Source organism: Monodelphis domestica, chromosome 1, assembly GCF_027887165.1.
Source record: "Monodelphis domestica isolate mMonDom1 chromosome 1, mMonDom1.pri, whole genome shotgun sequence".
In the NCBI taxonomy this organism is placed as follows: Eukaryota; Metazoa; Chordata; class Mammalia; order Didelphimorphia; family Didelphidae; genus Monodelphis; species Monodelphis domestica.
The window spans coordinates 1178880-1205472 of record NC_077227.1 but is presented as its reverse complement, the minus strand read 5'-3'; the positions used below and the strand labels follow the sequence as shown (position 1 = coordinate 1205472).

Here is a 26593-nt window from a genome sequence, read left to right as displayed (position 1 = left end):
GCTCATTGCTACAAACGGAGAGGTGGAGAACCGCTGTCTTAAGGTCTTTAGGAGAGCAGACTAGATCCTTCCAAGAGAGCAGACACACAATCTTCCCAGATCCCCCAGCTCAGGCTCCCATGTGGCCCTTGGTCACATGCCACTGTCAATCATAGCTAGGTTTGCACTTTTCCGTTTTTGCACATTGCAAGCCTTTCCATCCTTTATCACATTCCCCCCTATTGCACAAATCAAAAATCGTGTTGGAAACACGATTTTTGAATTTCGACACAGTCTAAAATACTTACCAGTTGCCTAAACTAAGAAATCTACCCAAAATAGCAACCAACCTGCACTCAACTATCTCACTCCAACTTACACTAACCTATTCTAAGGAATTGTAACAAGGGAAAAGGAAAAGGAAAAACGAAGTAAATGACGAACAAGTACAAAGTCAATCAGAAGCCAAACCAGAACAGCAAATAACACCAAACAGATGAACGTAACGTCCGTGCAAATATCAAACGTAAAATACTCTTTTATCAGCTAAACAGAACAATGTACTAGCATTGTAGTACGTTAACATTCAACTTAGAGAAAAAATTTGAACATTACAATAAACACAACATTGCATAAGTTTTACTTTGAGCATCAAACTCACTTACGCAAATACATGTAACAGAAGATATTAATGAGCTACGTACATTATTTACATATATACATGATACATGCAGACATATACACGTATGTTACACATGTGCACATACACACGTATGATCACCTCATATTTACATAGTTTACATAGAAGTATATACTATAATATAATTAATTTGCAATCCTATTATATACCCTATTTACATATATTTACATATTTGTTTACAATTTTGTTTGATAGGTGCTGTCATGTTGTTTGTGTTGTGTAATGTATGAGGCAGTGCAGGTCAGTATCTAGTTTTCCTACTTTATCTTAACTAACTCCCAGGATGTAGGTACATTTTGTTAGTAAATAACCCGTCTATAGCTAATCGTCACACTGTTGGTACCCTCCTAACTATACATTATTTCACTCATTTAAGCAGTGATTCAATGTAACCGAGCCATGTTTCTGTTTGTGTTTGCTTTACTGTGTTGCTACTTTTGCTGTCATCTTGTTTTGCCATTTAAACGTCCGTGTTACTGTTATATAAGATTATGTTACTGTTGTATGCCACATCCTCAGCCCTACTGCCTTCCTCTTGAATCTCCTTCTGCAGTCCCATAGAAGTAAACATACTGGCGTTTGTATGTGAATAAACGCTGTTATTATTTACTATCATCCATTACCCAGAGTAGAAAATCATCCGTCCATTTATCCTGTGATCCTCTTCATTGCAAATTTCCCAAAGGCTTAAATCCATAAGTTCTCAGCCTTTCATCAATGTCCATTCATTCCTGAATTCTCTTCATCTGCATCGTCCTCTTCTATCCTCTTCCGCAGGAATGGGCCTCTCCCTACTGCTCTATTTGACTGATGATCCTATCTTCCTGCGATCTCTTCTTCATTTTCTTCTTCCTCAGTGATTTGCACATTTTCACTATTTATACCGTGTGCTAATTTTATATGTGAACAATGATACCAGGAATCTCTACCCAAAACTTTTACTGAAGATGGAGGAACCAACGCAGGAAGGGCCTAACCAACCTTCCTGCGTTACGCTGATGTTTGAGCAAAATTCTTTACATACACCGTGTCTCCTGGTTTGTGACTGGAGAGAATGATCCAAAGGACCAATTTGAATTCATACTCCCATATCGTGTAATTCTTTTAGTCTTTGTTGTAAAGCACTTAAGTAGGAAGCGAGGTGACAATCTCCTCCTAAGAGAGATGTATAGATAGTCTTACAAGTTTTTGCCTGTAGTGGAGCATGTCCAAAGAGCATTTCATAGGATGATATATGCAAATCTGCTCTTGGTCTCCTACGTAGGGAAAACAAAGCTATGGGAAGAATCTCTGGCCATTTGAGATGAGTTTCAGCAAAGAGCTTCCCCACCATAGTCTTTAGTTCCTTATTCATGCGCTCCACTAGCCCTGAACTTTGGGGATGATACGGCACATGAGATGTTGGTGTTTTTCCCAGATTTTCATAGACTCTTTTCAGGATGTCTTGAGTGAAATGGGATCCTTTATCAGAGTCTATTGTTGATGGTACTCCAAATCTAGGTATAATTTCCTTAAGCAACACTTTCACCACAAAGCTAGCTGTATTTGTATTTGATGGAAAAGCTTCAGGCCATTTAGTTAATCTATCAACAATTACCAAGCAAAACTTGTATCTTCCAGCTTTCCCCATGCTGATGTAATCAATCTGCAAACTCTCAAATGGACAATATGCTAAAGGTCTACCTCCTAAACCTTTCTGTCTGAATGCCCCTTGATTGAATTTTTGGCAAACAGAACAGCTTGAGCAGATCTTATTACTTGTTATATATATATATATATATACTTGCTACAGTACTTATTCCAGGAGCAACCCATTGTCTCTTTACAGTGTCAATTACAGCTTGAGTACCAAAATAACCTTTTGTGTAAATGGCTTGATACAAATAGGTATACAGGTCTTTTGGTAACAGAGGCTTTCCAGTATCTGCTAACCATGTTCTTTTCTATCTCCAAACTTCTCTTTCCATTTTTGTATTTCTGAATCTACATAAGCTTTTTCTAGATCATCAGATTCTATAGTTGATAAGTTCATAATATATACACTGGAACATTTCTGGCTGCAAATTTTGCAGTTATATCAACTCTATGATTTCCTTTAGAAACTGAATCTCTTCTATTAGTATGACTTCTACAATGGATTACCACTAGCTGTTTAGGCTTCTGGATAGCATCCAACAACTCAGTTATTATTTCTGCATGAGCAATTCGTTTTCCCAATGCAGTAATAAAACCTCGTTTCCAGATTTTTCCTGTAGCATAGCAAACAGAAAAAGCATAATGAGAGTCTGTGTAAATGTTTGCACTTTTACCAGCTGCCAGAAGAAATGCTTGCTTTAAAGGGATCAACTGCGGTTTGAGCACTAAGGTTACTAGGTAATGATCCATACCACAGTGTCTCAAATTCTGTGACAACGGCAGCACCTGTACATCTAATTCCATTACACAAATATGAAGATCCATCTGTGAATAAAACCAAATCTGGATTTTCAATCGGAGTATCTTTTTAAATCCATCCTCGACATATCCACTAGATCTACTACTTCTAAACATTCATGTAATGGTTCCCCATTCTTTGGCAAATCAGAAAGAAGAGTAGCTGGGTTTAATACGCTACACCTTTTCAATGTGATGTTTTCACTACCTAGAAGTATAATTTCATACTTAGATATTCGTTGGTCTGAATATGCTTGAGTACAAAATTTCTTCATTAGTGCTTCTATTTGATGTGAACACAATACTGTCAATGGGCATCCCAAAACTAAATCAGATGACTTTTGAACTAACACAGCTGCAGCAGCTATACCCCTTAAGCAAGGAACTGTACCTGCAGCAGTTGGATCTAGCTAACAACTATAGTATCCAATTGGATGATAACTTTGTCCTAAAGTCTTTGTCAGTACACTAGATGCAATACTTTTGGTCTCGTGCACAAATAATTGAAAAGGTTTAGTATAGTCTCAGACTCCAAGAGCTGGTGCAGATAAAATCGCTTCCTTAAGCTTCCTTAAGGTTTGCAGACATTCAGGTTTGAGTTCTGTTCTGTATTCCTTGTTCAATCTGCTAAACATTTAGTAATTTCACTATACCCAGCTATCCATTGTCTACAGAAATCGGTTGTCCCAAGAACAGCTCTGAGGTTGCTTCTTGGTCTTAGGTGCACTCAGTTACACAGTTTCTGGATATCAGCTATTCTTTTCTTAGTGATACTTCTGAAACCCTCTTGACAACACAAAACCAAGATATTCAACATGAGGCAAAAACCCACTGAAGTTTTGCTTTAGAGATTTTATGTCCACGTTTATATAATTCAATCAAAAGAATCTTGTTATCTCTCAAACACACTTTAGCAGATGGAAATGCTAGAAGGATATCATCTACAAAATGCACTATTTTACTTTCCTTAAATGATATTGTTTTAAGGTCTCTGTTCAAAATTTGAGAGAATTGGCTCAGGCTGTCACAGAATCCCTGTGGAAGACGAGTGAACATCCACTGGGCACTGTCCCACATGAAAGCAAAGATCTTTTGAGAATCCTCATGAATTGGTATCGAGAAAAATGCTGAACATAAATCTATCATGGTGAAATATCTTGCTTGACTTGGAATGGATGAGATTATAGCTGCTGGACTTGGCAGGATGAGTCTTTATTACATGATCATTTACAGCTCTCAAACCCAGTATGCCTCATCTAGCCATCATTTAGTGACTCGCTTGGGCCTCTACCCCCCAGGACCAAAGCTCATTCCTTCATCCACACCTCAGCTTCCAGTCTCTTAACCCCTCAGCTTTGCACAGTGAACATTCTTATGTCTCTTCCATCTGCCAAAAAAAAAGAAAAACTGCCCCCTCCTTTGATCCATCTTTCCTCTATTTTGTGACTTGAGGAGGCAGGATCATAGCTAATGAGGTTTATCTGAGGTGCTATTATCACTAATTGAAAACTGATCTCTTAACCCATTATTACCTCTGCACTAGTTACTCTTCTTTCCTTTCCCCACCTTGACCCCTTGGTAAATCAGTTCATCTTTACAATGTTCTCTGGAGTCCTTAGCCTCCTCATCATGCTACCATTCTTGGGCCATTCCCATCATGTGCTCTACATGTGTGTTGCCGAGTGAAGGTAGAGAAAATTGTGTAACCGTTCTGGCTGGTTCACTATACATTTACATTACACATCCTCAGCTGGGTCCTCACTGCTGCTGGGCAATCCTTCTAAGCCTCCTTAATTAATTCCCTATCCACAGTAGCTCTTCCAAACTTTCTCTTTCCTCCTCAAACCTCCCATGTTCCCCCCTACCTCTACCCTCTGATGAGAGCCTTGCCCCATATTTTATTGGGAAAGAATTGAGGTCTTTGACTGAGAACGACCTCTTTTCTCTCCTCTTCATCTCACCTCACCCAGATGCCTTCTTCTCCGTCTCCTTCTTCAGCCCTGTCTCCCACAATGAAGTGGCTCTTCTTGTCAGAGCCAAAACCTCTCTATGCATGAGTGAGCCCATTCCATCTCATCTTCTCCAGAAGATTGCTCCTTCTAACTAATCTCTCACCGCTCTTCAGTCTCTCCTTATCTACTGGCTACTTCCCCACTGCCTACAAACATTCCTATGTCTCTTCCATCTGCCAAAAAAAAAAAAAAGAAAAACTGCCCCCTCCTTTGATCCATCTTTCCTCTATTTTGTGACTTGAGGAGGCCATCTGCAATAGATGCCTCCATTTCCTCTCCTTCCCTTTTATTCCTGGCTCTCTACAGTCTTAACTCTGACTTTGGACTCCCAGAAGATGTAGCATTTGCAGTGGCCATATGCTGCAAAAACCATTTTGGCAGTCAGGTTAAACCAGCTTAAGGGTAACTGCCAGTCTTCATGCCCACTGGTGAGTTAGCAGGGTGTCTACCCCAAGCATGTGAAGACTTCCCCCAGGAGAATGGGCAGAGGAGAACGGTTTGTGCCAAAGGCCATGAAGATGACTGAAGCAGCTTCTGTGGAGTGCTTAGAGCTTGGTCAGACATCAAAGACCTCAGGGTCATCCTCTGCATCCCGGGCCATTGCTAAGCATCCTGACTTTTGTCTTGCCTCTGGAAGAGAAATGAGAGTGCAGCTCTGCCTCGCTTAAATCCAGTTCACACACAGTCAAGACATTAGCTCCTGATGTCACTGGTCCTCTGAAAACGAAGGATGAACAACACTTCAGGTTCTGGCTTCGTCATTTGACTAAAACAATCCTCTTCCAGGTTCTCAGGGATCTCTCAGTTGCTGAATCTGATGGTTTTTCTGTAGCCTTTGACACCATTGATCACCCTCTCCTTAATAATCTCCTCTCTAAGCCGATGGGGGAAACAGAACAACGTAGAGAGACAGAGCTTCAAAGTAGGATTATAGTTGGGACTTTAAAAAGGCAGGAGGTGGAAATGAGAAGGGAAGAAGGTTCCAGGCAGGGAGGCAGCCAGAGAAAATGCCCAGATCTGAGAGACGGATGGTACTCTTCATGGAGCAACCAGGAAGCCAGTGTCACTGGATCCCAAAAAGACATGTCGGGGTGTAAGGTGTAAGAAGGCTGGAAAAGTGGGAGGGGCAAGCTAGAAAGGGCTTTGAATGCCAAATAGAACTTTTTGTATGTGATCCTAGAGATGCTAGGGAGCTACCTGAGTTTATTGAGCAGGGGAGTGACATGAATGAACCTGAGCTTTAGGAAAATCACCGGTGGTTGGATGGAGAATGGATAGGAATGGGAAGAGACTAGAGGCAGGCAGAGCCCCCAGAAACCATCTATCCATTTTGTCCATAAGTGCTTTCCTTGGGGAAACCCCCTGGAGTCTAGGGTGCCAGTGGCATAATCCTCATTTAGCAGGGCCTGGCCTAGGGTCAAGGCCATGAGCCCCTGACCCCAAGGCCAGTGCCCCTCTTTCTTGGCCACGTCTGGCCACTGACCTTCGGCCCCACGTTCCAGCTTGGGCCTCCCGGGGGAGGCGGGGTTCAGCAGACCCTACTCAGGCCTGGGGCTTCGTGTGGAGGCCCTGTGGAGGCCCTGTCACCAGGAAGTGCTCTCGGCAAGTTTAGGAGAAACCGCTGCGTGGGGCCCAGCCGGGACGGCACAGCCCCCACCCCGCTGTGCTGGCTGCCTCCAGTCTCTCCAGCTCCTCTGGCCTGTGTGCCTTTGCAGAACAGGAGACTGAGACGCCAGTTGGCCCCCTCGTCCCCCGAGTAGGAGGCTGTGACGCCCCGAGAAACAGAGGTCTTGGGCCATCGGGGTGAGCCGAAGCTCCGAGCTCGAAAGACGGCAGGTCAGAGCTGGGTCTTACCACAGCCAGCCCTGGTTGGGAGAAGAGCCCGGAGAGGCCTTGGCTCGCCAGTGTGTTCTAGGTTTCGGACAGCCGACCGGCCTAGGTCACTGGCCCAGCAGAGCGAGCCGAGGATGCTCGGAACCACGCCGAGGCTTTGCGAGCTTTCTCCGAGGTCTTTAACGCTCCGTGCGAGGTCAGCTCTGCGACTGCCCGGGTCAGAGCAGCCTTTCCTGGCCCCGACCCCCGGGAGCCTGGAGCGGCCCAAGTGCAAAGAGTCCCCCTCCCCCAAGAGAAGCAGGCTGGTCGCTTGCTCTCCGATCAGGCCGGCGCCTCCCGCAGGCTCCCAGCCTCCCCAGAGAGCTGCGTGCGCTACCCGGGAGGGAAGGGAGCCGCCCTGCTTTCGGCAGCCCTCGGCCAGGGCTCCTCTCCGGCCGCTGGGCCAGGCTCCCCGCTGGCTCAGGCTTGCCCTCTCCGCAGGCCCACGTCTATTCTCTGGGGGCCACCCTGAAAGCTGCCATCGAATACGGGGTTGGAGCCGAGCTGGAGCCCCGCTTCTGTGGGGACCTGGAGGCCCTCCTGGAGCAGATGCAGGAGGAGAATCCCAGCAGCAGGCCGGCCATCGAGGTGAGCCGGGCCGGGTTCCCTGGCGGTGGAGGAGCGGAGGCGGGCGAGCCCCGGGAAAGCCGGATCCGTGGCCCTGCCCGCAGGAGGCTTCCCTTCTAAAGGGGAGACGGCACACCCCGGGAGAGCAAAGGAGGCCCAGACAGGGCCGCCCTGAGCCCCTCCATGGCGGAGGGCCTGGGAAGGCCCCCAGGGGCAGGCTGGGGACAGAGTCCAGAGAACGGGGGTCGCTGGTCTGCCCGCTTCCCCGGAAAAGATCCTGAGAACTCCCCAGGGGGGCACGGCTTAGCGGGAGGGGCGGCGGCTGCCCACGGCCACCCCGGATCCTCGAGGGTCCCGGGGACCCCTAGAAAGGGCTCCTCTCATTCTGCCATGAGCCCACCTTCCCGCTCGGCCGCTGCTCTCCGGGGGGTGCCACGTGGCGCCCTCCCTGCCTCCCTTAGACCCAGGGAGGCCCCTTGTCGGGCCACAGAGCAGGGCCCGTCACTCTCCACGGCGCCGCGCGCCTCGGCCGCTGCACGCCTCGGCTGCTTCCAGGCGTCTGCAGTTCCCCCAGAGCTGCCGGGAGATTCTGAGCGGGCGGCCCAGCAGCGGCCCGCTTGGGTCAGACGGCGAGACAGAGGCTTGCCGCGCCCCCCCCCCCCCCCCGCCAGGGCCGTTTGCGGTCCAAGCAGTCCCCGAGGCTGCGGGCCCTGCAGAGGGGCCCGGAGACCCTGTCCAAGCCCCCAGAGTCGGCGGCACGCTGTGGGCAACATGCCTTTGGCAAGGGTGTGGGTGCTAGCGCGGACGCTCGGCCCAGCGCCGGGGGGATGGGGAGGGCAGCCTGGGAGACGCTTCCCTCGTCGGTGTCTGCCTCGTGTCTAGAGCATCATTGCCGTGTGTGAAGGGAAAGTCCAGGCGGCCTCCTCGTGCCAGATCTGTCGGGACCTGTCGGCCGTCGGGAGAAGGGTGCTCTCCATTGAACCCTCCGGGCCTGTCCAAGGTAAGAGCGCCCCCCTCCCCCCCCCCAGCAAACAGGAGCCAGCGAGGGCATGCCCAGGAGCCCACAGGCAAGTTTGGTGGCACGTGGGAAAGGGCTGGTGGGGGGACTGGCCCACTTGGGGGGGGGGGGACGGGTCCGTGTTCCTGGTGAGCACCCTGAGGCTCTCGGCATCGGTCTGAGGATTCCCCAAGAGAGCCAGTGGCGGACCCAGATACAGCTCCTGGACTTCACATCTGGGCATCTCTATATTTGCTCGCTGGCCTGAAGAGAAAGGCCTGGAGGAACCCGAGCCTGGGGACCGAGAGTCCTGGACCCAGAAGGCTTGGCCAGACCCAGCCACCAGCTGAACCAACCTGGGCAGCCTCCTTTTCCTCAGTGGTACAGTTAGGGGAATGGACTGGTTGTACGGCGCCAGTGCTCACATAACAGTATGAAGTGGCCCCAGTGGGGTGATGTGTGGTCCCTGAGCTCCCGGGGCCAAAAGTCTCCTTTCTGCTCCAAGACACTTGCCACTAGAGGGCCCCTTTGGGGGTATTGTCTCCAGAAGGCCCTTCCTCCCTTCCCTCCCTCCCTCCTTCCCTCCTTCCCTTCCCTCCTTCCTTCTTTCCTTCCTTCCCTTCCTTCCTTCCCTACTTCCTCCCTTCCTTCATTTCCTTCCTTCCTTCCTTCCTTCCTTCCTTCCTTCATTTCCTTCCTTCCTTCCTTCCTTCCTTCCTTCCTTCCTTCCTTCCTTCCTTCCTTCCTTCCTTCCTTCCTTCCTTCCTTCCTCCCTCCCTTCCTTCCTCCCTTCCTTCCTTCCTCCCTTCCTTTATTTCCCTCCTTTCCTCCTTCCTTCCTCCCTCCCTTCCTTCCTCCCTTTCTTCCTTCCTCCCTTCCTTCATTTCCTTCCTTCCTTCCTTCCCTCCTTCCTTCCTCCCTTCCTTCCTTCCCTCCTTCCTTCCTTCCTCCCTCCCTCCTGCCCTCCTTCCCTCCTTCCTTCCCTCCTTTCCTCCTTCCTTCCTCCCTCCCTTCCTCCATCCCTCCCTCCCTCCCTCCCTCCCTCCCTTCCTTCCTTCTCTCCTTCCTTCCTTCCTTCCCTCCCTCCCTTCCTTCCTTCTCTCCTTCCTTCCTTCCTTCCCTCCTTCCTTCCTTCCTTCCTCCCCTCCTTCCTCCCTTCCTTCCTTCCTTCCTTCCTTCCTTCCTTCCTTCCTTCCTTCCTTCCTTCCTTCCTTCCTTCCTTCCTTCCTTCCTTCCCTCCCTCCCTTCCTTCCTTCTCTCCTTCCTTCCTTCCTTCCCTCCTTCCTTCCTTCCTTCCTCCCCTCCTTCCTCCCTTCCTTCCTTCCTTCCTTCCTTCCTTCCTTCCTTCCTTCCTTCCTTCCTTCCTTCCTTCCTTCCTTCCTTCCTTCCCTCCTTCCTCCCTCCCTCCCTCCCTCCCTCCCTCCCTTCCTTCCTTCTCTCCTTCCTTCCTTCCCTCCCTCCCTTCCTTCCTTCTCTCCTTCCTCCCTCCCTCCCTCCCTCCCTCCTTTCCTTCCTCCCTCCCTCCCTCCCTCCCTCCCTCCCTTCCTTCCTTCTCTCCTTCCTTCCTTCCCTCCCTCCCTTCCTTCCTTCTCTCCTTCCTCCCTCCCTCCCTCCCTCCCTCCCTTCTTCCTCCTTCCTCCTCCTTCTCCTCCTTCCATCACTACCCTTTCTGCCTCCTTCCCTGCTTGCTGCCTCTGCTCACACCCAGGGCTCCCGGAGCCTAACCTCTAACCCTGACCTCCCTCGAATTGGCTGTCCCGACTAGCTGCTGCCCAAGAGGCGCACAGGACCCCCAGGACAGAGAGGCGTTGCCTGCATGTGTTCTTCCGGTCCCATGAGAGCACTGTTCTTCAGAAGGGCCAATGCGGAGGCCCAAGTGGGGAAAGGAAGGATTTCCCTGGGGGAGGAGAAGGGAAAACTGTTGAGCTCTCCTCAGGGAAGACAGTGGTGCCTTTTGGATGGGCAGGCATGGTGGGGAGGCCCCGGGTGATGGACCTCAGTCTCTCCACCTCTAGCGTAGTCGTGCCCAAGAGAACAGGAAGCGCGCGGAAGGGTTTGTCGGGGCCACGTCCCACGGAGCCATCGCTGCCTGGCCCTGCATGGCGGCGGGCCCGGGAAGAGCGCTCTGGCTGAGAGAGAAGGTTCGGGGGAGTCGCTGGCTCCTTCTTCCTGGGTGTGCTTGGCGCCGGGTCCGAGGGGAGGAGTGATGGATTGCTTGTCTCTAGCCGGGCCCCCAGCCAGTGACTTCTGGTGGTTCCTGCCTCCCGCCGTCCTAACTTTTTATGTTTGTCCCCCCAGATGTGAATGAGAACCTGTGGAGGGGCAGGACGGGCCCGCAAAGCACAGGCCCCAAGACCCAACCAGAGGAGACGAGGCCGGAGGGCGGCGCACCCGGCACGCCAGACACGCGAGCCGGGGACGGCAGCAGAAGTTTGCCTCCGAGGCCGCTGGCCGGGGAGAGGGACGACCGGGAAAGCCTGTCCAAGGAAAAACTGGCTGCCTTCTTCCTGGACTCGGGGTTCTGCCCCGGCGAGCTGGACAGAGGCCTCCTGAAGAAAGGCCGCCTGCGGAAGGTCCAGACGTTCCCCCGGCTCCTGATGGAGGCCCCAGAGCCGGGCAGCTTCTGCATGTCTTTGGCCAGCGGGGCCCCTCCGGCCAGGAAAAAGCCGCCGGCCGCCTCCGACCTGTTTCCTCCAGACTACAGGAAGCTCTTTCCGGAGGGCAGAAATGGGCCTCTCCCCGCGAAGGCCCAGCCCAAGCACCGAGTCAGATCGGAGCGCGGCGCGGAGCCCCCCGGGGAGAGGGTGCCGCCGGCAGGCGGGGCTGGGAGGGGCGACGATGGGGAGAAGAGCAGGCGCCTTGGGCCCGAGCCCGGGCCAGCCAGTCCCCGCCCAGAGGCAGCGGGCAGCCCCGAGCCCTCGGGAGACCCCGGCAGAGAGGCTCTGCCGCCTCTGAACAAGCGGAGTTTCCGAGTGAGTCCTGGTGCGGAGAGATGCCTGCCGAGCCCGGCGAGCCCAGCAGAGCCCAGCGGAGACGCGGCCGCCGAGTCGGAGCCCACAAGCACCGAGCAGGTAGGTGGCGGCCTCGCGGCGTCCCGGGGGCCCGGGGACCAGAACCGGGCGGGTGCCTGCATGCGTGTTGGAGGGGCCGTGTCCGTGTCGTGGCCGGGGCCCCTCCGGCAGCGCCCGTCCTGGGCCCCCGGGTCCTCGGCGCCGGGGAGAAATCCCTCCTTATGCCAAGGGAGCCCCTGAAGACGTTTCAGGCTCTTGGACGCACCCAGAAACCGGGGCCGAACGGGCTCCTCGAACAGGCGGCATCCCCTCCCGAAAGCTGTCCCACTTCCGCTTCCGGCCACCCTCCCAGGCACTGACCATTGGGTGCCCCCCTGGGCCTGTCCCGCGGCCCCCGCCTGCAAGGAGCCACCAGGAGGCCTCGTCCCCGACTCCCTCGCATCTTCGCCCCCCCAAGCTGCAGGACTCCCCCGGCCCAGGCGAGGCGGCCAGCCCCAGCTCGGGCTTCTGGAGGAAACGGTCTGATTTGTCCCCCTTCCCACGGGGGCGGCTCACTTATTCCAGAGGCGTTGGCTGGCGAGGCAGGAAGTCCCGCCCTCAGGCCCAACCTGTGGGCCCCAGACAGGACGCTGCCCTCATTGCCTGCTTGGCACGTTTGGCCCAGGTGTCTTCTGGGAAGAGGCTGTGCCCCGGGGTCGGGTCTGAGGCTCAGGGGGGGGGGGGGGTCTCCCGAGCTGGGCTTGGTCCCTGCCATCCGCCCCGAGACGTCGCCAGCCGGGGTCTCGGCTGACGAGTTCCAGACGTAGAAGCTGCGCATGGCTCAGCGCGGGCTCCTCTGGGGGACGGAAGGCCTGGCATCTGGACAAGGGACCTGGAGCCCGAGGGGCCACGTGTCAGGAACGCGTCCTCACGGGAAGCCGTCCAAGCATCACGAGACGGGCCTTTTGGAGCCGAGGCCGGAGACCACGCGCGAGCGCTTGACAAATGGCACGCCGGGCGGGCTCCTCGCTCCCCGAACCCGCGCCCTGGGCCGCTGCCCGCTGTTGGGCTTCGTGCCCTGCACCCTTGCGCAGCAGCCCCCCAGCGTCCCGACCCTGAATCCTCGTTGCCACGGGCAGAAAATAAAATCTGCAGGATTTCGGGGGATCTGAGCTGCCCGAGTTTGCAGACATCACGCGGCCTCTTAGCGAGCTCTTCACGGGCCTCAGATATGCAAAGGGAGAAGTCGGTGGCCAGGCTGGGCCTTGGAAGAGCAAAGGTCTGGACGGCAGCAGCCACGGGTCCTCGCTCGGGACCGACCAACCCCAGGGCCAGGCGCGGTTCATTTTCACAACTCTCTGCTCCTCCGTAGCTGCCCGTCCCTCGCTTGGGCACGCGGAAGGCTGGCCCTCTGCCCTTTCCATGCCCGCCGCTCCTTGCTGTAGAGGAGGGCAAGGAGGGGAGGAGAAGCGGGGAGTGGCGCGGACGTTCCGGTTTCTCTTTCCATTCCCACTTCCTGGTAAAGCTCTGTGGGAGCCCCGAGTGGAGCAGAAGCTTCTGGAGGACACGAAGGCCACCCAGACTGGAGTGACTCTTTCTGCCCACTCTTGAGGAGCCCAGAGAAGGGAGGGAGACGCCTCGCCATTCTAACCCACCCCCTGGAGCTGGGCAGCTGCTGGCCACTGCGAACCGGGTCTCTCCGTGCTCCCTCTGACCCAACTGGCCCAGGACTGAGCCAAGGTGCATCAAGTCAGCAGGCATTTATGAAGCACCTCCTACTGGCAGGCGCCAGGCTAAGCCCTGAGAGTAAATAGACCCTGCCCCGAAGGAGCGGACTCCCACCATGGGCTGTCTGAACTGGACAGATGCAGGACAGAGTGGGGAGAGCCCTCGGGAGGACTAGGAATCGCTTCTGGAAGAAGCTGGGACTTGAAGGAAGAAGCCAGGGAGGCCAGGAGAGCGCAGTGAGGAGGGGCAGCCAGAGAAAAAGACCCCTGTTGGGGGGAAGGAGTGAACAGTTCAAGAAGTGGAAAGGAAGCCAGTTGAAGGATCGCAGGGTATGGGGGGCCGGGGGGAGCATAAGGAGACCAGAAAGGGTGGCCTCGTTGTGGAGGACTTTGGAAGCCAAAGAGAAGATTTTCTATGTGATTCCAGAGGTAAGAGGGAAGGACTGGGTAGGATACGGTCAGCCCTGTTTTAGGAAGGTCAGTTTGACCATTGAGTGGAGGATGAACTGGAGTGAGGAGAGCCCGGAGGCAGGGTTAGGGTTAGAAATGAGGCAGGGCCGAAGCAACGCCAGAGGAGAGCAGGGGGTGTATGTGAGAGACGTTCTAGAGGCAGCAGGGAGGGGGTGTGCCAGCTGACATGTGAATCATGTGTCCGTGTGATTGGTTTATGGTAGGAGATGCTGGTCTCTACCCTGTTTCTGCCAGATTGCCTCCAGTTTTCCCAGGCGTTTTCGGTGAATAGTGAATTCTTGCCCGGTAACTGCGACCTCCGTGTCTATCGGACGCCAGGTTCCGGGACTGCTTTGTTTCCCTAGATTGGAGGACGGACCCTTCCACTGCACTGTGTCCTTCCTCAGTATCAGCTGGGGGGGACACTCGGCTCGCTCCCTCTTTCTTTCAGCCAACTGCTTTGACAATGGTTACTTTGTAGCACTGTTGGACTCCTCCCTTCCCATTTCTTTTCGTCAGTCGCCTCTCGTCCTTCTTCTGCCCTCCGATAGTCTGATCGGGTGGCCCCGAAGAAGGAAATCCCTTTCGGCAGGATTCTCCTGCTTGGCTGGGGCCGCCCCGAGCAGTCACTATTGACCCGGTTACAGAGATCTCCGTTGCATGAAGTGTTTTGGAGTTGTGCCCTCGTGGTGCGTCCCCGTGTGGTGTCGGGGCAGACTCCCCGGCTTGTGACCCTCGATGCCGTCGCCACCGCTGCTCAGGGCTTTGTTGGCACCGTGCAGAAATGCAGGGCCCGTGCGGGCTCTGCGCTTAGTAGCTGAGGTTCCGGCTCTGCCTTAGCTAGCATCTCGGGTGCTCCACGGAAGAGGCCCGTTAGCCACGGGCAGCCTCGGCCCCCACTGACCCCCCTGGAAAGATTGGTGGCCCCCTCCTGCTCCCCAGGTCGAGGGGCAGCCCCGGGCCTTCCGGGCATTCCTTGTTCGTCCTTTAGAAGCCGATGAGTGTCCGCTTTGTCCAGAGACTCTGGTTAGGGAGGCTCTGCGGGTCCCCCGTCCGGCGCCCCCCCCACCCCCAAGCACGGACGGCATCACGGTGGAGACAAAACCGGCTCTGAACGGGCGGCCGATCCCCTGCCGTCCCTGCTCTCCCCCCAGAGCCCAACCCCTCGGCCAGCTTCCAGGGGTCTCAGGGCCCTGCGGGACCGGCAGTGGCCTCTGTTGGCCTGGCGGAGGGGCGGGGAGCCAAGGGGAGCCGTCGGGCCCTTCCCTCTCCCCTCATCGTAGCCGGTGTGCCCAGGAAAACAGGGACACCCAGACTCCGGGGGGGCTCCACACACACTCACATGTACACACACGCAGACACACTCACACACTCACACACACACACACACACACACTCACACTCACACTCACACACTCACTTGCATGCAACACTTCCCCTGTGGCCAAGACGAGTGGCTTTGCCCGTGCGCCTCGCACGAGCCTGCCGCTGCCGCCGGCTAATGGCCCCCCCCCCCGCCCCCAGTGGGTGTCCCTGCAGGAGCTCCTGTCGAGGCTGGGGAGGCCCTTCGGAGAATACGAGCTGTGGGCGCTCTGCCGGGAGTCCCTGTTCACTCTGCAGAGCTACATCGAGTACCCAGGTAGGCTCCGCTTTCATCCCCCGGCCACCCCACTGGGGCCTCCGGGGAGCCCTCGTACCGCGAGTCCCCGTCGCTGCTCCCGCCATGGTGGAGAAGCTGGCAGACGGCCTGGGTGCCCAAGCGAGGCTGCTGCCGGGGCAGCCTGGCGTCTGGACCCAGACGGGGTCTGGGGCCGCAGGACGTGGGGGGTGACTGCCGGCATTCATTTAGCCCCTGCTGTGCACCAGGCACCCGGCTGGCCTGGGGAGCCCAAGACCAGGGCAGGCTCTTTAGGGGACTTCTTGGGCCCCTTCAACGCAGAGCCCAGAAGGACAAGGTGTGGCTAGGCTGGGAACGGGCCGGCCGCACCCTCTTCACCCCCCCCCCCCAGCCAGGCTCAAATGCTCTGGAAATTCTCCAAGAGCCCCCTCTGGCCAAGGTCGGGGCTCTCGGCTGCCCACACGAGCGCCCTCCCTGGACTGAAGGCCTTCCATTCGTCGGGTGAGAGTTTTCACTTCCAAATCCCACCCACTGAGAGGGCCGGAAAGACGACACAGAGCGAGCCACGCAAAGCATTTCCACACTGCCCGGGAGCAGGAGAGAAAGAGGAGAAGAGAGAAATGCGGGGGGGGGGGGGGAGAGAGACAGAGACAGAGAGACAGACAGACAGACTGACAGAGAGAAGGAGGGAAGGAAGGAAGGAAGGAGGGAAGGAAGGGGGGAAGGAAGGAAGGAAGGAAGGAAGGAAGGAAGGAAGGAAGGAAGGAAGGAAGGAAGGAAGGAAGGAAGGAAGGAAGGAAGGAAGGACAGGAAGGACAGGAAGAAGGAAGAAGGAAGGAAGGAAAGAGGGAGGAAGGGAGGGAAGAAGGGAGGAGAGAAGGAAGGAAGGAGTAAGGAAGGGAGGGAGGGAGGGAGGGAGGAAAGGAGGGAGGGAGGAAAGAAGGAGAGAAGAGAGGGAGTAAGGAAGGAAGGGAGGGAGGGAGGAAGGAAGGAAGGAAGGAAGGAAGGAAGGAAGGAAGGAAGGAAGGAAGGAAAGAAGGGAGGAAGGAAGGAAGGAAGGACAGGAAGAAGGAAGGAAGGAAAGAGGGAGGAAGGGAGGGAAGAAGGGAGGAGAGAAGGAAGGAAGGAGTAAGGGAGGGAGGGAGGGAGGGAGGAAAGGAGGGAGGGAGGAAAGAAGGAGAGAAGAGAGGGAGTAAGGAAGGAAGGAAGGGAGGGAGGAAGGAAGGAAGGAAGGAAAGAAGGGAGGGAGGAAGGAAGGAAGGGAGGAAGGAAGGAAGGAAGGAAGGAAGGAAGGAAGGAAGGAAGGAAGGAAGGAAGGAAGGAAAGAAGGAAGGAAAGCAGGAAGGGAGGAAGGAAGGAAGGAAGGAAGGAAGGAAGGAGGGAAGAAGGAAGGGAGGAAAGGAGAAGGGAGGGAGGAGAGAAGGGAGGAAGGAAGGAAGGAAGGAAGGAAAGCAGGAAGGGAGGAAGGAAGGGAGGGAGGAAAGGAGGGAGGGAGGAAGGGAGGAGAGAAGAGAGGGAGGAAGGAAGGAAGGAAGGGAGGGAGGAAGGGAGGAAGGGAGGAAAGAAGGAGAGAAGAGAGGGAGTAAGGAAGGAAGGAAGGGAGGGAGGAAGGAAGGAAGGAAGGAAAGAAGGGAGGGAGGAAGGAAGGAAAGAAGGAAGGAAGGAAGGAAGGAAGGAAGGAAGGAAGGAAGGAAGGAAGGAAGGAAGGAAGGAAGGAAGGAAAAGAAGGGAAGAAGGAAGGAAGGAAGGAAGGAAGGAAGGAAGGAAGGAAGGGAGGAAAGGAGAAGGGAGGGAGGAAGGGAGGGAGGAAAGGAGGGAGGGAGGAAGGGAGGAGAGAAGAGAGGGAGGAAGGAAGGAAGGGCTAGCTTTCTTCAGTGTTCCCTCTGAGTCCTGCAGCTCTTTCTCTGGTCTCCCCTGCCAAAGCTCACCCATCGTTGGGCAGCAAATGCTTCTGCAGACATTCTGGCTCCTGGCACTGGGCCCGCAGAGGCCAGACATGCCCCAGACTTTGCCCTGCCATTCCCCCAGAGGGCGGAGAAGCAGGAGGCAGACGCTGCTGTACACAGATAAGTCGGTGCAGACAGATGGCCTCCTGACTGGGGCAGGGAGCATAAGGGAGGCTCACAAGCAGAGATGAGGATGAAGGGGAGGATGTTGTTCCATTAGAGCAGAAGGACCTGACTTCAAGTCCAGTCAGACACTTAATGGCAAGATGACCCTGCATGAGCTACTTAACCTCTCTCTGCCTCAGTTCCCTCATCTGTAAAATGGGGATAATGACAGCACTTACCTCCCAGAGTTGTTGTGAGGATCAAATGAGATCATAAATGCCAAGTGCTTAGCATAGCATTTGGCACATAGTAGGGCAGCAGCAAGGGGGTGCAGCAGATAAAGCACCGAGCGTGGAGTCAGGAAGATTCATCTTCCTGTGTTCAAACCTGGCCTCAACCACTTACAAGCTGTGGGACCAGTCCTGTTTGCCTCAGTTTCCTCATCTGTAAAAGAGCCAGGAAGGAACTGGCAAACCTGATCAGTATCTTTGCCAAAAAGAAGCGCAGCGGGATCACAGGGGGGTGGACGGGATCGAGTCAGACTGAACAACAAGGAGATGCTGTAGAAATATTAGCTATCGTTATTATCCACCAGAAGGGTCTGCATTTTCCCTTAAGGCCGTGGGAGCTATGGCAGCTTCCTAAGCAGGGTAGTCACGAGTCTCGGCTCGCAGTGCTTAGTTCATCGGGTCTCCGAAGCAGGAGCGGAGCGCGAGACTCCTTTCGTGCCCAGCCACGTACACTGCGGATTTCTCTGTCCACGCTGCCTGGCACCCTGGCCCCTGGCGCCCTCCTGAGGGAAGGCCTAGGAGAGCAAGCCCCCAAGTCAGCTGGCAGGTGGGGAGTCACGGTGCCATGGGGGGTTCCCAGAGAGGACGAGCCCCCAGTCCCTCGCTGGCCATAGAGAACCAGCCCACACCATTGTCATGGCCTTCCTTCCATAGCCTATTTGTGTCTGGACTCTGTGCTGGTGGACTCAGATGGAAACGTTCTCTTTGGGGCCTCGAAAGATTCAGGTAAAAGCTCCGCTGCTTGGGGCACGTTTGCATCTCCTTTGGGGTCTGTGTGCGTGTGCATGTGAGGGGCTCGTGGCTCACGTGGGTGCTGGGGAAGCCGCTGGGTGCCCAGCATGTGGGGGGTTGTGGGCACGTGCTGGTGGGCAGCTGGAGGGCAAGCCTGGGAGGAAGCAAACTGGCCCTTTGCTTTTCCAGGATTCTATAACCCACTTTACGTGGCTCCTGAAGTGGAAGAGCAGAAGCTGGTCACGGAAAAGGTCAGTGGCCCGGGCCCTGCCGTTCTCCCGGCCCCAGCGCGTGCCCCTCCACTGGAGCCTCAGGCCACGTGTCCGGCACGCACTTGGGCCTCTCCCCCAGGTCCTCCCTCCACGTGTGCCGTGGCAGGAGTGAGGTGGAAGGAATGAAGGGAAGTGAGGACACGGGCATTGGCTGAGCACTTACTGTGTGCGTGCAGGAGGTGCTCACCAAGTGTCGACTGACCCATTGAGTGGTTGGGCACTGAGGAGGCAGAAGCCTCTGGAAGCTGCTGCTGGCCAGGAATTCTCCAGTGACCTCGAACATGTCGCTGCCCCTCTCCGGGCCTCAGGGTCCTCGCAGGGTCCAGAGCGTCTTTCGGGTCTTGGGCAAGGACCCGAGATGGGGAGCAGCTGGCCGACGGGCTGGAGACAGGCCCAGCCCAAAGAGTGCTCCCCCGCATGGAGCCTCCAATGCCAGGCACATCCACGGGAACATTCCGTAGGAGGCAACAGGCAACTGTGGGAAGCGTCGAGGCCTGGCACACTCCCTGGCTAGTGGCCTGGCCCGTGGCGCTACCACGGACAGAGATGCCCCCCTCCCCCGCCCAGGAGCACAGAGAGTTCCTGCCCTCGCGTGCCTTCCCGTCCACCAGAGGACAGGCCCATGAGCAGACGTGGCCTGCTCAGACGTGGCCTGCTGCTCCAGGGGCTTCCTGGTGGCGAGCTCCACCCAGTCTCCCGAGCTACTGCCAGTGGGAATGAGCTCATTCACTTTAGTGATGAGATCGGAAGAGAATGGACGTAGGACTTGGGAGCCCTGAGTTCTAATCCTGTCTCTGCTCCGTACTCACTGGTTGTTTGGGGGCAAATTTCTTACCAGACTTGAGTCTCCATTTTCTCATCTGTGGACTTCCCAGGCCTCTCTCGAGCATGACTTGGGGGAGAAGCAGAGCGTGAACACCTAGAGGCACCTGGGCAGGCTTCTGGGGGGAGGCGGTAGCAGAGCTGGACCTTGAAGGACCCCAGGAGAGTCAGACTCCCTGCAGCTGGGGAAGGTTGTGGAGAGGCCAGCTTAGGTTTTCAGTAAGGACACAGAAGGTGCCCATAAGCAGACAAGGAATGAGAAGTCCTTGTCAGAGGCTCCTCGTGTCTCTTGTGCTGGTCTAGCTCCAAGACTTGGGGCTTCTGGATCAAGGAAGTCTTCCTGGAGGAGGTTCCATTTGTCCTGAGTCTGGAAGTCTGGGTGCAATATCAGCTGAGAAAAGGGCCCCATGAGGGCCCACGAGCAGCACTGGTAGGGGTAGGTAGGGCCTGCCTCCCTGGACTCCCCAGGGAACCCTTCCCTCACCTCCTTTCCTGATCCCCCAGAATCCTTTGTGCCTTCGAGGTGGTTGGCATCCCCATTAGACTGGGCGCCCCTTGAGGGCAGGGACTGCTCCTGACTTTCTTCTGACCCTGGCACTTGGCACGTAATAGGCGCCTCATAAATGGGGGCAGACCCCCCCACCGACTTTCTTCTCCTTTTCGGACAGGCCTCGGTTTACTGCGTGGCAGCCATCCTGTGGACCGCGGCCAAATTCAATTTGGCCCCGAAACAGAAGCTGGCCTTGCCCAGGAAGCTCAAGGGTCTGCTGCTGGACATGGCCCGGAGCAGTGCTGTGGAGAGGCCCTCTGTGGCCCAGGCCATGAAGGTGATTGCGTGGCTGCCCCCCCTCTGAATCAGTCATCCCTGGACCACCCCCACTCCGACCCAGAGGCGGGGAGCGGGCCGGGCTTGGGACGAGACCAAATTGGTCTGTGGGAGGGGGAGTCGGCACGACACGAGGAGGGATTCCTGGCGTGGGGGAAGCTCAGGGGTGAAACTGTCCCCCCTCACACAAATCCCCCAGCTGCCCAGAGCTTCCCTACAGAAGCAGTAAGTGCAGGGCCCAAGGGGAGGGGCCACAAGGGCCACGAAGGCCTCCAGCACTGGGAGCAGCAGCCGGGGCCCCCCAAGCTGAGCCGAGCCCGCCATTCCCTGCTCCGGTGGCTCGAGGGCTACAGGAGGGCTCTGCTGTCTCACTGGCTCCCCAGAGGAATGGCGACTTCCTTTGGGTGAAAGGCCCAGCAGGCGTAAGCCAGGCCCTGGATCAGCTGTCCTCTCCAGGGGAAGGCGGGCGGACTGCTCTCCTCACTCCAACGCTGGCCTTTCTAGTGGCATCTGGTCCTGCCACCTCATTGGGTCTTGGAACAGCCACTGACGTCTGACCCGTCTTCCGTCTCTCCGTGGCTCCCAGATCCCCTCCATGCCCGTTCTTTCAAGACTGTCAGAGCCTCCCAGGACGAGGCCTGGTGCCCCAGGGGCGTCGTTCTCTGAGCCTCCGTCTAGACAAGACGTCTGGCATTTTCTTTGTGTCAGGAGCTTCCTGCCACCATCTTGGCCTTTGTGTTGGCTCATCCTTCCAGGTTCCTCCTTGACTCTGGGCTCTGTGTACTTCCAGAGGGAGAGTCCAAGCTGACCCTCGATCCTCGCCTTCTCCAAGCACCATCTTGTGTCCAATGAGCTGCCGCCCGTGAGGATGGAGCTCAGAGCAGATGCGTGCATCGTCTGCCCGTATAAGACTGTATGTGGCTTAAGTTTGCTTAGCCCTCAGGATCCCCACTCAAGGCGGCCTCCCTCTGCTTTTTGTTTTCCGTGGATCCAAATGTCGGCATTTCAATGCTTCTCCGACCTTCTGGCCAGGAGCCTGTGGACGCCCTCTCTTTCATTAAAGGCCCATTTCCCCACCCAGTAGGACAGATTGCACTCCTGCCTCTCAGCCCTATCCTTTGCCTTCTCAAACACCGTTCCAAGCTCCCTGTTCCTGCAGAATGATGGCTGCTATATCTTGGTGCTCCTGCCCGTCAGCCCTATCCTTTGCCTTCTCAAACACCGTTCCAAGCTCTCTGTTCCTGGAGACTGATGGCTGCTACATCTTGGTGCTCCTGCCCGTCAGCCCTATCCTTTGCCTTCTCAAACACCATTCCAAGCTCTCTGTTCCTGGAGAATGATGGCTGCTATATCTTGGTGCTCCTGCCTGTCAGCCCTATCCTTTGCCTTCTCAAACACCGTTCCAAGCTCTCTGTTCCTGGAGACTGATGGCTGCTACATCTTGGTGCTCCTGCCCGTCAGCCCTATCCTTTGCCTTCTCAAACACTGTTCCAAGCTCCCTGTTCCTGGAGGATGATGGCTGCTACATCTTGGTGCTCCTGCCCATCAGCCCTATCCTTTGCCTTCTCAAACACCGTTCCAAGCTCTCTGTTCCTGGAGACTGATGGCTGCTACATCGTGGTGCTCCTGCTCGTGGCTTCTCCTTAGTGGAATTCTTTCTGCCTGGCTGTTTGCAGCTTTCCTTCCTTAGCCTGCAAGATCTGCAGTTTGATTCTGTGGCTTGGGGGATTCTCTCCGTTCCTACGTTGTCCCCCAGTTCTAAGACGTGGACCGTCTTCTCTTCAGATCTCTTGAGCCCCCTTTGGGTCACCCAGCGGATCTCAAATTTCTCCGCCTGTTGATTTTTGCTCAGAAGTGCTTCTGTCTTCTGTGCTTTCAGTCTTGGCTTTGTCTCGAGAGGGTGGGAGGAGACTCACCCAGAGGGCTCTCAGCAGTGTGGTGGCCCAGGGCAATCCCAGACTCCTGCTCCAGAAGGAGGGATGGAGCTCAAATGTGGACAGAACCTTCTCAATTTCTCTTTCTCTCTCCGTTGTCTGCTTTTCTTTCCTTTTTGTCATTTTCGGCTTCTTCACACAATGGCTGATTTGGGGGGAAATGCACACAGGAATTGATGTCCAATTTCTTATCATCTGGGGGGCACAAAGGGAGTGGAGGAGGAGGAGAGTTTGGAACTCAGAATGGAACATCAGTGAATGGCAACAATGGCCTCAGGCAGGCAGGCAGGGGCTGCTGTGGGGCACTTCTTCCTTTCTCCCTCTCGATCTGTTCCTTCTCTTCGGAGCCTGCTTTCTGCTTCCCACTCTCTCTCCTGCTCCCCCTGGCACCAGGAGACCCCGTTTAGCTCCTTGGGAACTCTGCCAGGAATTGGCTTCCAGCCAGCCTTGAGTTCCGCGCCATGTTTCTGAGTCACTCGTTCTCTCCGGGTCGGCAGCCTGGCAGTCCCCATCTGTGCGGTGGGGTGGGGGCTTCCCAGTGTCCTCCGCACACTTCCAGAGGGATGGCCCGAGCTGAGCACGAGGGTCTTGTCCCAAGTGTTTGGGGGCAGCTCTGCTTCTAAACAGCCACGGCCACACCTGTGCTCTGGCCACTGACCACAGTCCTCTGGGGGGCTCCCGACCCTGACTCGAGTCAGACCAGTGGTGCTTTCCTAGAACCAGGTGCATTTCCAGGTCTTTGCGGAGAAGCGTCCTGAGAGCTGGGCTCTACTTGAGCCATTCTGCTGCCTTCTGGATTCACCGGCTCCAACCATCCACGCCTCTGTTAGGGCCGTCGGACTGGCACGTGTGGCTCCGGGCCGGGGGGTGGAAGCCGAAGCCCCCCCTTCCTGAGCCTCCAAGGCCGGAAACCGCGTTCCCATTCGAGGCTCCAGACACAAAGGGGACGTCCTGGAGCGCCCGGGGGACCCTTTGGTGGCCCCTGCTCTGTTGTGATCGCCTTGCCTTGTCCCCGCTTCCAGGTGTGTAGCAGCTATCTGCACCAGCGAGGCATGGACAGCAAGAAGATCCTGGCCCACCTGAGCACGTCTCCGCTGCAGGTAAGAAGCCTCTGTTTCCCCCGGCTGTGCCGAGCTGACCTCTGAGCTTTTCAGGTGGACGGTGGCAGCCCAGCGTGGCCCTCTGGCGGGCACACATCAGCCACGCTGGGTGGAGATGGCCTGCCCGGATCTCCCCGTCCATCAGGAGGGCTCCCGTGGCACGGCTCTCCATCTCTAAGGAGGTCCGACTCCGTGTCCCCTTTGAGGTCAGGCCCAGTGCTGAACCCAGGAGCTGCGGCTTGTTGCCAAGCGCAGGAGGGCGTCTGGGTTCCCCCAGTGTCCGAGTAAGGCGTGCCTGTCCCAGGAAACAGAGCTCTGTGCTCGCAGCTAAGTCCTTTGGGGTCCAGTTTGTGCCAGGTGCCAGACCGATGGAGCCCATCTTCCCTGCCTCCTCCTCAGCAGACATCTGGCCCCGCAGGGGCTCCAGTCACGCACGACGGCTCTCCAAGGAGTGGACGAATTTCAGGGCCCAAAGGGCCCCCGGGGGGGGGGGTGGCCCGTCGGGCGTCCCAGAAAGCCTTTGTGGACTTGGGAAATCACGAGGGGGCTCCATCTCTCGCCCACCCTTAGAGCTCAGGCCCTGCAGGCAGCCTGTCCTGTGGCCTCAGGGAGCCACTGCATGTGGCTTAGGGGACGCTTAAAGACTTCCCGAGCAGGACAGAGCCTCGCTTTCCACCTCTGGAAAATGGGGACGGTGATGCCTGGGAGGCTGCTCCCACCCAGCTGTCTTGGCACCCAACGAGGGTCTGGGAAGCACCTTCAGACCTTGAATCTCCCAAGGAAGGGCTCCACCAAGAGGCAGGGACCGAGCCAACGGTTCTCCTGCCTTGTGCTCTCAGGTTTACCAGGAAGAAGAAACCATCGGCCTGCAGAAGGCCCGCCCAGGAGTGGCCCCAGGGAGCAGAAGTGGCACCGAGAATGCCACCCAGCCTGGAGCAGGTGAGCGTCCCCCCTGCTCGGACAGTGTAGACCAGGTGGGCCTCCCCCTGCTCGGACAGTGTAGACCAGGTGGGCCTCCCCCCTCCTAGAATGGTGCCACTCTGACATCAGCCTCCTCTCACGGGCACTGGGAGTGTTTTGTTCATGTCGGCTCTTTGTTCTCTCCCAGGGTTTGTTCCCCTCATTCGGGATGGCCGGCTGGTGGCTGTGAAGGGCCCGGTGCCTCGCCCGCTGCCCGCGTGCCCAGAAAGCCTGGGCCTCCCGGCCGCGTTCGCCTCGCCGGCCACTCACTTTAAGCCGATCGTTCTGGCGCGGGAGGCAGCCGTGACCCAGTGAGTACCGGTCAGGAGGCCCAGCGGACCCGGGGGCCGAGCGGGCTCCCAACGTGTGTTTCTCTCGTCTGTCTCAGGGAAGGCCGCGTGATCGCCTGTGGTCCGGTCAGTCAGCTTGAGGGCCCGCGCCCTGCCCCTGGCTCTGCGGACGGCCCTGAAGGCCACGTGGCCAACGAGCAGGTGGCCGTTGTGAGCCCGGACAGCCCAGAAGCCCCCCTGGGGTCCCCCGGAGCACAGCCTGCAGCCCGGCCCGAGGAGGAGCCAACGGAGGCCTCTGGGGCGCCCGGGCCTCCCCCGAAGGACGGCCTCCTTCCCCCTCGGACCCTAGAAGCGAACGCAGCGTCGGGAGAGGCCCCTGGAGGCCCCGACCTCCCCGCAGGCAGAGGCCTCTCCAGCTCCGAGCCTCCTCAGAGCAGGGGCCCCGGGCCCAGCGAGGGCAGAAGCGGTGCGGCGCCCCGCGCAGAGCCCGCCGCTGGGGCACCGGGCCAGAACAGCGGCCTCCAGCCTCGAGGAGGAGACCGAGAGGCTGACCGCAGGCCGGCCCCCTGCCATTCCGAGGCTTCCTCGGGCCAGACCAAGCCCATCGGCCCCTCCTTGCAGAGGGTGATGCGCCTCATCCAAGAAGAGTTTGCCTTTGACGGGTACCTGGAGAACGGGCTCGAGGCCTTGATCATGGGTACGAGGAGGCGCGGGGGAGGGAGACCAGCGACGGCCGCTGGGGGAAGCAGGGGGGCTGGAGGGGGCCTGGGGTCCACTCTGACCTCCACGCCTCGGGGAACTCACTTCCTCCCGAGCAAGCTTTGGGCCTTTGGCGCCGCTTCCTCAGGCAGCCCAGGCGTGTGGCTTCCCTCCTCCGGGCAGATGTGGGCACAGGGCGGGCACACCCGGGCATCTTGGTCGCCTGCGGGCAGCGCCCAGAGGCCGGTGGGAAGGGCCATCCCTGTCCCCCCAGGAGAGTACGTGTCCGCCCTGAAAGACCTCACGTTCGCCACCTTCTGCGGGGCCATTTCGGAGAAGTTCTGCGACCTCCACTGGGACGAGAAGCTGCTGCAGAACCTCTTCAGCGTCGTCAATGGGAAGGCGGCCCCCGCCGGGGGGTGAGTCCGGCCCGGCCACCCCGGGGGGCCCCCAGGCGTCTGTCTGTCTGTGACGGAGCAAGACCCTCGGAGGGCCCCCGGAGGCTTGGGGCGCTCAGCCCCGGCGCCAGCAGACGGTGACCCTCGTGGGGGACGGTCACCCCAGTCCTAGCAGACTCGTGGGGGACGGTCACCCCAGTCCTAGCAGACAGTAACGCCTAGTGGGGGGTGGTCACCCCAGTCCTAGCAGACAGTGACCCCTTGTGGGGGACGGTCACCCCAGTCCTAGCAGACAGTGACCCCTTGTGGGGGAGGAAGTGGCTCCTCATGTCCGGCCTCCTTGGCCCTGTTCTCGCCCCCCAGGGCCCCGCTGGGCCCGGGTTCAAATGTGACCTCGGTGAGGCGCCCCACCCTCTTTACCTCAGTTTGGTCCTCCGTGCAGTGGGGCGTCAGAGCAGGGGCCTCCCCGGCTTGTCTTGTGGCTGGGGTGAGACCCCGGGAAAGGGCCTGGCGCAGGGCCGCCCGGGGCAGAGGCCCGACACCTCCTCCCTCCTCGGGGCTCCCCCGGCAGGGCCGCCCTCTCTGGCTCCCGCTTAGGGGAACGGAGAGGTCGGAAGGGGGGAGGGGCCCGCCTTTGGGGCTCGGAGTCCCCCTCTGCCAGGGGGGCGGGAGGAGCCTTTGAAAGGGTTCAAAGGGAGCTTCTGACTTGCAGCGTCGGGGCCGCGGCTGAGGGCCGAGGTGGCGGGCCGGCAGGCGGGCAACAAGCCAAGTCCGAAGCAGGTAAGACCGTTGGCGCCTTCCCTCGCGCCATGCAGGGCCAGCTCGGCGCAGAGGAGCGAGGAGGGGGCCGAGAGGCGCCCGAGGCGGGCCAGAC

At 57.2% G+C, this 26593-nt stretch overlaps 1 protein-coding gene across 8 annotated transcripts in view; it reads left to right on the top strand.

The window, feature by feature from the left end:
• KNDC1 (kinase non-catalytic C-lobe domain containing 1) overlaps nt 1-26593 on the top strand; it is a 68364-nt gene that overhangs the window by 17563 nt on the left and 24208 nt on the right. For 5 of the 8 annotated variants that reach the window (XR_008911402.1, XR_008911403.1, XM_056794796.1 and 2 more), the window contains exons 4-17: nt 875-919; nt 7438-7584; nt 8446-8563; nt 10859-11631; nt 15252-15366; nt 18341-18412; nt 18608-18669; nt 20181-20339; nt 23295-23372; nt 24212-24311; nt 24481-24643; nt 24721-25319; nt 25596-25740; nt 26432-26499. Coding sequence is in view for 6 of the 8 variants with exons in the window: in XM_056794796.1 (XP_056650774.1) it covers nt 875-919; nt 7438-7584; nt 8446-8563; nt 10859-11631; nt 15252-15366; nt 18341-18412; nt 18608-18669; nt 20181-20339; nt 23295-23372; nt 24212-24311; nt 24481-24643; nt 24721-25319; nt 25596-25740; nt 26432-26499 (2644 nt within the window). In the remaining 2 variants the exon portion in view is untranslated. The other 3 variants (XM_056794805.1, XM_056794793.1, XM_056794804.1) reach the window with 2 other exon arrangements.